General features: G+C 48.5%; 1 protein-coding gene across 1 annotated transcript in view; it reads right to left on the reverse strand.

Moving 5' to 3' along the window:
* Positions 1-13,214, reverse strand: part of LOC102428043 (calcium/calmodulin-dependent protein kinase type II subunit delta-like) — a 139,170-nt gene extending 125,956 nt beyond the window's left edge. Inside the window, 2 exon segments of the mRNA XM_014448543.2 lie at positions 11,810-11,904; positions 13,200-13,214. Coding sequence (XP_014304029.2) covers positions 11,810-11,880 — 71 coding nt within the window. The 5' untranslated portion in view covers positions 11,881-11,904; positions 13,200-13,214.
* Positions 13,215-13,222: the final 8 nt, after the last annotated feature.

Here is a 13,222-nt window from a genome sequence, read left to right on the forward strand (position 1 = left end):
ACCCTGCGGGGCCCACTCCTCTCTGCAGCCCTAAGACCAGAGCACCCCTGCTCCTCTCCCGCCTGCCCCCCCACCCATCCTCACCCCCTCACCCCCAGGCCGGTCTCCCCCCACTCACCCCCAGGCTGGCCTCTCCTCCCTCACCCCCAGGCCGGTCTCCCCCCCTCACCCCCAGGCCGGTCTCTCCTCTCTCACCCCGGGCTGGCCTCCCCCACATCACCCCCAGACTGGCCTCTCCTCTCTCACCCCCAGGCCGGTCTCCCGTTCCCTGTGGACCTGGAACTGGATTCTCACCCAGATGTTGGGCACCTGGGCCGCTTGTCCCCTCACTGCCCTGAGCCCGGGGAGGAGGAATGTCCCCCACACTGACCCTGGTTCCCTCACACCAGGTCCGGGCTCTGCCCAATAACCGCACCGCTTCCCTTGCTACCGACTCTGTCTCCCCCATAAGCTGCGGCTTTACCTATCACCCACCTGGCAGGTCCCTGAAATGAGTCCTGAGTGTCTCTAGTTTTCCATTTTATTAAAAAGGCAAGTTTTACATAGTATCTCCATTTATTCTTTAATTCTAAGAAGCAGTTGTTTTTCTTCACTCATTCAGCAAACATTCATTAAGCAGCCGCTAGACTTCCCGCCATCTGCTTGCTGGGGTGGGGATGAGCCGGCCTCCTGCCCGCCCGCCCTCCTGCAATCCGGGGTGGGGGCCGGCCCTCCCTGCCAGGGCCCTGCTTCCCTCGCCCTACCCTGCGCACAGCACAATGCCAGGCCCTCTGAGGAGCACTGCGCCTGCTGGGGGCTGGCCCCTTCCCGCCGTGCCCTGAAGGAGCCCCCTCCTCCACCCAGGCTCTCCTTGTTCCCATTCTCCTCCTCGTGCTCTCTCCATCCCTCATGGGGATCGGCAGCTAGAGCGACGCCCGCCTCACAGGGGAGGAGCCGCAGGCTTGCAGAGGCGGGAGTCCGCGAGGCCACCAGGAGCAGCCAGCAGTGCGGACAGGTCTCGAACCCAGGCCGCTGGGTCCCTTTCTCAGGACCACACCCATTTCAGTGGCCTTGTCGATCCCTGTCTGAATCTACTGCTCACAGCCCATCGAACACTTCAATGAGGCATCGCCCCCATCACAGCAGTCCTTGACTCTGACTTCTCCATGTGTTACCGACCCTGACCCTTCATCCTCCATCCCCTCTGTGCCCATCTGCCGAATCCTCAGGCTCCGCCCTCCCTCTCGTGTCCCTGCCAGGGGGCAGCCTTCACATGCTGGAAGCTTGCCTTTCCGATTTCCCACAGCTTCTCTATCTTCTGCCCCAGCAGGGATCTTGGTTCTTTCCCCACCCCGCCCTGTCCTCCTTCCTTCCATCCATCGCTTTCCTTCCTCAGCCACAAGCTGCTTCACACACCTCCACCCCAGGTGTCAGGACACGGGGCCTAAGTACCCCCCCCCATCCCTGCAGGTCTCTCCTTCACCGCCCAGCAATGCTGCGTCTCCTACCCTCCAGGCCAGGCCCTAAGTTTTATTGTTGGAACTGACTATATTTTATTTCATTTTATTTACTTAATCCCTACCCCAGGATATGTCTGTATTGATTTTTAGAGACAGAGAAAGAGAGAAAGATCAATGTGAGCAAAAAACATTGATTAGTTGCCTCCTGCATGCACGTGAGCTGGGGATCAAACCCACAACTCAGACGTGTGCCCCGACCGGGATGAACCAAAACTGTGTGTGGGGGACTCGTTCCAACGCCTGAGCCGTGGCCCGAGTGTCCTTTCTGCCCCCTGCCCTGCAGCCTGCTGGGGGGCAGTGGCCAGGGGTCCCTCCTGGCTGCTCCTCCCAGCAGCTCTGCAGCACCTGCGCCTGCTGCGCCCTCGCCCTACCGGAGGTGGCCATCGTGCAAGTCCCGCTGCTGGACGCCAAACTGCAAAGGCACAGCTCACACAGGTGAACAGGGAGATGGAGTTCATGTCAGTAGGGATAAAGCGGCAGATAAAATGGCTGAAAGACCATTCAGGAACAGGGTTACTGACCCAGACACCTAGCCCAATCCCACCTAGGCCATCCGCTCCGAACCCCCTGCTCCCAGCGGGAATGCTGCCTTGCCCACTGCCAGGCCCTGGGGGAATGTGAGGGCACCTGGAGCAGCGGCCCCGGCCCCCTCGTCCACACCCACCGCAGGGCGCTGTGGGGCTCAGATCCTGCAGGAAAGGCTAAGGAGGCACCAGGGACCCTCAGGCTCACTCCCCATCCCCCAGCGGCTGCAGAGGCCTGAGGACACAGGGGGCGGGTGGAAGGGGTTACCCTCTCAAAGCCAAGGCTATTTTTAACCTGACCCTGTGCGTTCACAGCATATTTCCAACCCTGGCATCTCTCAATTTGGACTTTTTGTTTGCTTCAGATTATTCCAAAACGTATTTCTACCTGAAAGTCTCCTACCTAAAACGATTTCTTAAAGTTTACAAACAAGTAACAAATAGTTAGTGAAATAAAGTAGCATTATTCTAAAGGGTAAACACTCGGCCATCCTTTCTCTGTGCTAAGCCATGGGCAGAGCAGCGACAGCAGCAGGACAGGGAAGGCACGGGCTATGGTAACTCGGGGACTGGCTCTCCGTTAACATAAAACAAGCCACGGGTATATTTTTCTTTCCAACAGACTTAAGGTTAACATTTCAATGGTGTTTCCCTTTCCCTGATCATAAAGATGCATAAGACACAGGGGGAAAAAATCAACCAAAAAAATGTTTTTTTCCAAAAATAATTTCCAAAGCACACACACGTCAGAGAAGCAGGCCTCAACCCCATTTGCGGGGACAGCGTTTTCTTCCCCGTTCTGCTGGAACTGCCCTGAAACCAGGAGACGCACACGCAGAACAGCAGGGGCCCTGGACTCGGAAGTTTGCTGGATACCTGGAAGCGGGGTCCCCCCACCCGGCTTCCCAGACGGTACCACCCCGAGTCTCTGCTTCTACAGCAGCGGGCCTCTGCTCCGCAGACGAAGCTCCCACCTCAGCTCAGAACACTCCCCTGAAATACAGGCACACTGAGTATTTCCCCTGTAAAGCTACAGGCACCCCGTCCTTAACATCAATAAAACTGGGAAGGAGCTTGCAAGTTAGCTTTTTACAGCTGCTACGAACTTTTTAAGAACAGGGGCTATTGCATGGCAGAGCCCACTGGGGAGGTCAGACACTATTTCCATGGAAGAACCTTCTAAGTGAATGATATTTTTTTCATTGTTTAATAAATGATTATCTCCAACCACCAGCTCGTGCTAAGTTATAAATTATATCACACAATTCACATAACTATTACATTTTGAGCTTTTCTTAAAAAATATTTTTAAGGCAAAAACTGGGAACAGTACACAAATCTTAGGCTAAAAGCTCTAGGTCCTCCGTGTGCTCATGTAGCATCATTACATGAAGTCTGGGAGTCATTTATTCATTCACTTATTCAATAAAAACCCGAGAAGGGTGCCAGGCCGTATTCCAGACCCTGGGAATTCAGGAGCTCCGGGACGAGGCTGAAAGCACTTCTAGACTTCCTCTCACCGGGTCTGAACAGAACCCTACATCCTCTGCAAGTCATTATCCAACAGGCGCCGAGGGGCGGACAGCTCGCTGGTGATCCACCCACACGCTCCCTGGGGCAGGGAATGCTGGCTGATTTGAAAAAATCTCTAATTATCCCCTCCTTTATCTCCCACTTAGTCACTCCGTCTTGTTTAGGTCGCCCAGAGCTAAATGAAACAACACGTGGGGGCGGTGAGAAGCTGCCATTCCTCCCGATGGGCTGTTTATCCCCAGTGAGTCAGGCGGTGCCCAGAGCCCACCTCCGCCTCCCTCCCCGCCTGGCTGCCAGGGAGCGCGCCTGCTCTCCGGAAACTCTCCCCTCAGGGCTGGGCATCTCCATCCAGCTGGTTGGACTGGTACCAGTTCCTCCTAGCTTCTCACATTGTTTATGATACCCTCTTCATTTGTGTCTTTTCTACCAGCTTTAAATTCAGAACTGGCTTTTATCAGCACCCCGTTCAGACAACTCCCCCGGAAGTCCTCCTGGCCCCTCAGCAACCCCCGCTCCGCCCACACCTCCAGGCAAGCACTTCCCCTCTGAGCCCTGCACCTGGCAGGGCCCCATGGCTCCTCCAGCTCCTCCCGGGTGAGGAAGGACCGTATCTCAGTGCCTTTATTTGTCCTGCACCAGGTCTGCAAGCAGGTTTGCAAGCAAGGGGAGCACATGGGGTGTTCTGTATGTTTTTAAATTGAAATTTAGAATCACTGCCCCCCAATTCGGTTTCACTGATTATGTAAATGTCATGGGTGGAAATGGACACAACTTTCAGGATGAAACTGGCAACATTTTATCAAGAATTCTGGAAACTCAACCCTCTAACCTATTAACTCTCCTTTACGAATATTTCCTAAGAATCAGAAATCTAAAGACAAATTTTACTATTATGTCATTTATCATAGCAAAGAACAATTTTTTAAAAACCAGTTACTCACTGTTTTACTCACTGATGTATAATTCGTAAAAAATTCAAAGAATTTTTAGTAAAAGAGATATTTTACAATATTAAGCAGTACACAAAATTGTATATTTTAGTCCAGTATTCTGAGAATCATTTTTAAAAAGAAAGAAGACAAAACATTAACAGTGATTGGGGAAATTAAACTATAAATATGTCTTCTTTCTATTTTTCTGTATTTCCCCAGATTCTATGTTTTTATGATATAATTTTTAATGTTTTTATACAAATTAGTAACAAATAATTAAGAACATATTTCAGAGCTATGTCCAGATTGTATAATTCTCTCTGTACCTAACCACTATTTATGTACAAGCTTTAATGTAAAAGAGCATATACAATTTGTTTAATTAAAGTAAAACATTCATAATGGCTAAAGTTTCTACTAAATGGCCGAAGTGCTCAGCTGAGCTAATTTTCACATACCACTTCTCCCACCATGACTACAACCCTAAGTTGCCTTTTAAAACTATGAATGGCATTTTGGAATATGAAAAGAATAGCATATTTTCTAAACGTGTGTGTGTGTGTGTGTGTGTGTGTGTGTGTGTGTGTGTGTGTCCACTGAAAGCTGTAGACTCACAAAACCCCTGGTTTCCGGTAAGGCACCCCACAAGGAAAGCCTGGGGGGGGGAGGCGGGGGGACCACACGGCAGGTGCTGCAGAGGAGCCACGGGGCCCAGGGCCTCTAGCTGGGAGGCAGCCACCTAGGCCTCCTACCGGCTCTAGGATGGCAGACACAGCAGCTGTGACAGCTGGCCTTACCTGCCTTTACTAAACCATCAAATCACCTCCATAAGCAAATAACAGCCATCCGCTGTGTGTCCAAAACACCATAAAATATCACCAAAACCCTTTTAAAACGAGCTTCTTTGAAATGTGTCAAAGCAAGCACCCTGGAGAACGGATCATGGCTAGAGAACCCCGAGTCCAGCGATTAATTTCTAATTCCCAAGTTATTTCATTCTTCCCTGATGATCAATGAATCTTTGTTGCAACTCAGAGCCTCGGGTTCCTCTATTTAAAAAGGAGAGAGCACAGTCTACCCAGAGGGTGCGGTGGATTAAATAAGACAGTGTAAGAGTATACTGTTGCTTAGAAGGTTCTCTTTAAACAATGACTAATAGCACTTTCATTTTATTGTTATTATTCCTATTATTATCATTGATTTGGTGGTAATAAAGTCAAGAAGTTAAAAGGAGAATGTAGTGTCAGAAAAGAGCTAATAAGCTAAAAGAATCAGAGATGTTGCTGCTCTGTGTGTAACTGTGATGATACTGAAGACAGTAAGAATCAAAAGCAAACAAACAAGTAAGGCTGATTCTCCCCCTCAAACCTCCCAGTGTCCCCCTCCTGGAGAGAGACGGGTTCTGCAGACGAAACTATGAATTCACCGTAAGAAGTATTATTCTAACTACCTGAACTGGAATCATAGAAATTCTGTCACCTAAAAACGTTCAACTTCATTTAAAAGTATTTAATTCTAAAAATAACTTTATATTGATATTGCAATGTTTACCATATGAGTAAAATAACATTTTCAAGACAAGCAGATATTAAGCTATTTTGAACAATCTCTCCAAATGTTTATTTGCATCTGGGCACCTGAACACCAGCTGCGTCGTGGCTTAAGTTCCTATTTCAGTCCGTGTTAGAGGCGCGCCTGCCTCGCCTCCCTGGGCAGGAAGATCCCACCTCCTTTGAAACCCACAGCACCTGACGTGGGCCAGACTGGAGCACGTCAAGTCCTCCACGACACCTATTTGCTGGGTAAGCCTCCTTTTCCTAACACTTTGCCCTTGTAATCATTCCATATTTATTCAATAAAAACACATAAAGTAAGGTCACACATGTGAATGTGACCAGTAATCTATAAAGTGGTATGAAATATGTTACTATTATAAAGGTATTACGTTTTAGACTAAAAATATTGCTAGAGACTCCATTTAATGTATCACAGTGAAGTGATACTATAACTTAAACACTTTAACACACCTCTTATGTAAACAATCATTAATTCATTGCCAATATTTATTTTTAAAAACCTTGTACACATTATATTCTAATAAATGGAGACAGATGTTTTTTAAAAAATACCCACCCAGTCCTAGCGACACTAGCAGGGTGGCTGCCTCAGTATCAGCCAAGGAAGACTGTAAAAATTTAATTAAAATTCCAGTTAACAAAAGAAATCAAATGCCCAAGAAAATACTACTATGTGCTTCATAGCAACTCACACTTGACATTAAAAGAATTATAAAAAGTGATTAACTACCAAACCACATTTTACAGTGAGTTGATTCAGTGTGTCAATGGGAAGACAAATACTGCTCTCATGTGTAACAATGAGGTTCCCAGGGCGCTCAATTCCGGCCACAGATCTGCCCACAGAATCTGCCCACAGAAGCTGACCCTGGTTGTTAGGGTCACAGCCAGGGACCTGGCAACCACAGCTTTGCTAAGTTTGCCTTATTTAAATGATGCTGGAACACAAAAAGAATTCTTATTATTTCCTAGAAATGTAGATATGCACTTCCATTTTTATTTCCTAACTGGTTTTGAATATCAATAACATTTTCATTCACCAAAAGAGGAAAATAAATGTCTAATGTCAGGGCCCATGTGAGGATGGAAATACAATTAAACATAACTAAAGAACACAGCATGAGAAGGATGATGAATGCCATTTTGGGGACCAATGATTGAAGAGTTGTAGAGATTCTATGAACAAAAATAAAAATGATTTACTAATTTTTCTTAAAACATTATTGGAGCCATGAAACTTTAAAACATATTAATTTAATGAGTTCTAAATAATCAAATCAGTAACTTATATTCAGAACAAGTTGACTCATCTACATCATTCCATCTATTTGTACTTCAAGACAAGTAACCAGAGGCTGAGAAATTACATAATTTCTGGACTACCTAAATGCCAACATAGAGAAAGAGGAGTAAGAGTTAGTTACTGACATACCATTATAGCATAACAGAGGAATTTCAGAGCATATATTCAACCTTCGGGTTCCACGGCTGAGACCTAATTGTGTGTACATGGCCAAGTAGTTTCATCAAGTCGTCAATATGTAGGAACTAACAGAAGCAGCAGCATCAACGACTACCAACATGATTTAATTGCATTATGTCTGAAGATTTATAGAAAAATAAGATTTGAAACTCTGTTCTAACTTCCGTAGCAGAGTAAAGTAACTACACTTATCGCAGCATAATTATTTTCAGCTTCCGTTAGAATCCATTGTATTTAACAAACACAGGGACTTCTGGCACATCACACTCTACATCACGAGCCGTTTCTAATGATCAAAAAATGCAACAGGAGACGCACAGCAAGTCACCACGACCATAAAAACCTTTCGGCCCCGGGAGGCTTGACAATGCAGAACCCACCCCTGTCCTGTTTCTAAAGACACCGGTCATCAGGGCCACCAGCCACCGGTTCGGACCTCAGCACTGCCCTGCGGGACCTTCCAGAACCTGACAGCACCTCACAGTAACAATCGTGTCAAAACAGACAAAAAGTCAAGAGCGCAAGCCACAGGAGCACTACCTAAGTACTAACCTAACTGTTCGGGATCAAAATGATCCAATTCTAATCCTCATGGTAAACATATGAGATAAAATCCAAGTACCACTACCTAGCACGTACAAGCATTCCATCTAACACAGAACTTCTTAGAAGGCAGGGATTGCATATAAAATATCAGATGCTTGAGACGTTTCTACATCATTTATTTTTATTTTTTTAAAAGATATTTTTATTGATTTCAGAGAAGGGAGAGGGAAAGGGAGAGAGAAACATCAATGATGAGAGAGAATCATGGATCGGCTGCCTTCTGTATGCCCCACACGGGGGATCGAGCCCACCACCTGGGCATGTGCCCTGCCCAGGAATCAAACCGTGACTTCCTGGTTCATAGGTCGATGCTCAACCACTGAGCCACACCTGCCAGGCTACATTATTTATTTTTAAAACAAGCCAAATTATATGAGTGTACTTATCTATCTGATCAGAATTGCATAAGGAAGCCCTGTGCACAGGTGTTAACGCAAAAGGAATGAAATTCTTTAAGACTCTGAGTCTCCCAAATATGGACCAGCCGCTGAGGAAGCGCAGCTGAGAAGGTCTGCTGGAAACCCACCAGGACCCGCGGGGGGGGGGGGGCCTGGGTGTGCAGATCTGTGCAGGAATGCAGCCACATTTTTGGCAATTCCCTTACGGTCTTGGATGACAATCACTGACAATGGCCTTCTTCTTCAGTTGTAATGTTATATTTAAAGAACATTATTTTGGTTGAAGGACCTGTCTGGTTGGTCTTTAAAACTAATAGGTTCAAAACTCGGATTTACAAAGGTATGTGGCATTTCAAATAAAACACAAATTTTTACAAAAAAAAAAAATTATATGTTCCACAAAAAACACCATATGCGCCCCCGAAAAAAACAAAAAATTTAGCGTACTATTTTGTATTTCATCCTACATTGCCCTTTGCATAAAATGTTTGTGATAGTAGTGTTTCATGGAGTGTTTTAAAGCAGAGCTCATCTTTTAAAGCACATGCTCTGATACCCGTCACAGATGACTTCACACCCCGATGTGCTTGTTCTGAAGGAACGAGGTGCCTCCCTCCTTTCCACTCGATTGAAGAGCCACGTCTGGTCCTGGCCACTCTACCAAGCCATCCTGTGTCCTCCAGGCCGTGGCATGTGACACGATACACCGAAAGGACAGCATTTCTCCTCCGAGGGTTTATGACTTAATGTGGGTATATATTAAACAAATGTATACATTCAAAGGCACAAGTAATTTATAACCAGTTCAACTGTTTTGACAATATAAAATGAATTAAACTTCTTGAAGGAGAAGTACTGTCAGATATTCAGGTGAGCAGTAATAATAGATAACACAGACACAGCGCTTGGCAACCTAAGAAGTGACTCTCATACAATTCAGTGACTCCTCACAACCACCCATGATTCTGTCTGGCATCCTCCCCTCCAATTTCACTGAGGAAGAACCTGCAATCAAATAACATAGAAACCGACGCGGTTCCACCCATTGGTAGTGGAGCCTGGAAGCCAATGGGGTTCCCAGTGAATCAGGCTGCGCTGCCTCTGATTGACCTACAGATAGGTCACCTCACTGGCTCACCACAACCCACAGAGATAAGAGCAGCTAACCGCACGCCCAGCGCGGGGCCCTCGGTGGTGGCTCGTCACTCCTCACATGCCCCACAACAGCAAGTGTTCTAGTGTCACCCCGTTTTCAAGGTGAGAAAATTGAGGCTCACTGGAAGCACCTAAGTGCCCAAGAGCAGCTAGCAGGCAGGGGAGTGAGAATTTACAACTGCGGGGGGTTAAGGCCAAGCAGGTGAGGAGCCTCCTGCAGACCAAGGAGAGGGGAGGAGAGCGGGAGGCTGGTCTTCCGTCCTGCACCCACCACCTCTCCTGAATGAATGTAACTGGGACAGTGGGGGGCGTGCCTCCAGGAGGGCAAGGGGGCTTGGGGTGCAGACTGCTCTTTCAGCAGATGATGGGCAGAGAGGGGGCAGGAGCTGGGGAGGGGGGAGAGAGAGGAAAGAGGAAGGAGGAAAGAGGAGGAAGGAGGGAGAGAGAGGAGGGAGGAGGGAGGAGGGAGAGGGAGAGGTAATGGGAGGGGGGAGAAAGAGGAGGGAGGAGAGAGAGGAGGGAGGAGGGAGAGGGAGGAGGGATGAGCGGGAGGAGGAGGAAGGAGGAGGGAGGAGGGGGAGGAGCTGGGAGGAGGGAGGAGGAGGAAGAAGGAGGAAGGAGGGAGAGAGAGGAGGAGGAGAGAGGAGGAGGAGAGGGATGGAGGAGGGAGAGGTGGGAAGAGGGAGGAGGGAGAGGAGGGTGAGGGAGGAGGGAGAGGACATGGCGTCTGCCTCTCAGCATGAGTCAGGTGGATGAAGAGGGACACTCTAATTCAAGAAACAGCGAAGGGAAGCACAGCGTGTCTGCTCTGAGGGAAAAGTCAGCCACTGGAACTCTGGGAGGGCTGAGATGCCTGGGAAAGAAGTGCGTCCCACTGGTGCCCAGGGCCCGGCGCCCACACGGAGGAGATGGCACCAGCACTGAGAGGGGGCCCCTCCACACTTTTTAACAACTGAAGTGTCCATTGCAGTGTAGCAGCTCCTCTCCCTGCAGAAAGCCTTCCTTTGGGAGCAGCAGCATGAAGGGAGCATCCCTGAGCCGCGTGCTCCGCTGCTTCGGCCTGCGGCCTGGCCTGCTTGGCACAGAGGCTCCTCAGAATCACAACCAAACCCCCCCGAACCAACTCCCTGAAATGCCCGTCTACACCCACAGGCCACACTAAGGTGGGATTTGCAACAAGTATTGGCAGAGGCCAAGGCAGCAGCACTCTTTGAAGACGAATTAAACCCTGATGGAACTTCTTTTCTTATTACTTAGAATAAAATAAACCAGGTCACTGAAACGGGCTTACACTTGGCATTCTGTTCATTTTCATTTCATGTTTCTTTCGTTAAACCATCAATTCCCATGGCAATGCCTTAGCCACATGCTCACAATAACTGGGGTGCCTCACATTTCAGTAGAAGGACTTTCGCATGAGTTCAAAGAAGTAACACGAGTGCAGGGAGGGCGCTCCAAGTTTCTTGCTTATGTCAACAGCTATTCACGAGCATGAATTATCTCTGTGGCTATTGAGCATGTGCAAAACACATTCCGGGTCTGTGAGCAATCTCCCTGCTAAGGCCAAGGGAAGGGCTGAACTGCACATGGAAATGTCAAAACCGCCTGAACTTCCTAGAATACAGCAGTCAAATTTTTCCTCCCAGCGCCATGAGTGTTAAATATGCCTTGATGAATTAAGTTCAAGTGTAACTACAATTGAAATATATGAATCAACTGAGCTCTGACCTATTTTTCCTCTCAGAAGCAAAGGAAACAATGATAGCTGTGAGAGTTACATTTTTCCATTCCAGCGGCTTTTGAAAGTTACTTCACAGTAGAGCTAAAGGCAAAATACACTTTGTGACATTTATTTGCTTTGAAATGTAGTTATTTGTGTTATTGCTCATAGGACAGTAGAATTTTTATAGAAACTTGTTAAGTTATATTTGTTCATTTATTTTTAATCTGTATAGACCAAGGGGCATTCAGGAGAACTAATCTCAGTATGTGACAGCCACCTAAGCCCATTGTTCAGCGACAGCCGTGTGATGTGCTTGCAAGAGAACCCAGTGGCAGGAGAAGCACACAGGTAACAGACACGCACAGTGGACACCACCTACCCCTGGCAGACAGCTTCTTGGTGTTGATGATTTTGGCAGCATATTCTTGACCAGTAGGGATTTTCATACATCTTCTCACCACTGAGAAAGCCCCCCTGAAAACAAAACATTGCCAGGTCATCTCTATAATCAGCTCTGATGGTTACTTAAAAATTACAACATGTGGAGCATTTCTGTTGGATGTAGTGAACTGTCAAATATCAGTGCGCTACGCAATATCCAGAAAATGACCCACTCTTCCTGGAAGCCCGGGCCAGCCTTGATGCCGAGAACAGAGTAAATCTTATTTAACTGGGAGCACACATCATTCATCAACCAAATGACAGGGACTGCCAATCCCCAGGCTCCTGTTTGCACATGAAATAGGAAAACCTTTTGCAGTTCACACTCACATCGCACCAAATGCTCCAGAAAAAAACAAACGCTGCACAGAGCCGAGCTGAGGAAGAGCAGCAGAAATATCCTGGTAAGAAAAAATTAACGTGGCTCCAAGTGAGTAAAGATGGCGATTGTTTTCATTAGAATATAAATCTTGGGAACATTGGTGTGGTTTACCATGGTGATTTCTCTGTGCCTGTTTTGGGCTGGGGGAGGGGAGAGATTTGAATTAAGCTGCTCTTCCGACATATTCCCCATGTTTTAACAACAAACAACGCATAAACATATAAGGATAGAAAGTTCATTCCACCTAAAAGGTATTTCCATTTCCTCTAATTCAGCTGCATGAACATCATCACACACCGCACCGTCTCATCAGTAATCGTGGAAACAGGCAGAGGATCGGGTTTGGGTCAGATGCTGCATAAACCATCAATCAGCATCCGGGTCGCCCCTGGGTCCCTGTGCACAACCCGACCCTCAGCAAATCCGTGCCTCCTGCACACCTCCAGCCCCTGGATCCCCGCGCTCGGGCCTGGGCAGGTCCCTGCTCTCTCCCTGCACGCCTCCAGCGGTCCCGCAGGTCCACGCACCGCTAGGCCACCTGGGGACACCACGGCGCCCAAAGGGCTCTCGGGCCGCGTGTAAGTCCTCCGAGGAAGCAGGGATGCGCGCGAGCCCTGGGGAGGGAACGGCGGGGGAGTCACCCGGGACCAGGGGTGACCGTGGCGCGGGGCAGGGTCGGGCCTTGCCCGGGGCCCCCTCTCTGGACGTGGAACTCGGGGCGTCAGTGACACGGCACTGCGGGGACAGCGCGACCCGGCCGCGCGTGGTCGCCCCGCGGGCTCCGGAGTATCTCCGCTCACAGAGAACGCTCTAACGACTGCGGGTTCTCCGACTGCGGGGGCCCCGCCGGCTCCAGTGCCGGCCGGCGAGAGGCGGGGGCAGGGCGCCCGGGCCCGAGCCGCCTCCCGCGCGAGCACCTTCCCGGGCTCCCCGGCGCCGCGCTTACTTTCCGAGCTCTTCGAAGAAGCT

The sequence above is a fragment of the Myotis lucifugus genome, unplaced genomic scaffold (genome assembly GCF_000147115.1).
Source record: "Myotis lucifugus unplaced genomic scaffold, Myoluc2.0 scaffold_857, whole genome shotgun sequence".
In the NCBI taxonomy this organism is placed as follows: Eukaryota; Metazoa; Chordata; class Mammalia; order Chiroptera; family Vespertilionidae; genus Myotis; species Myotis lucifugus.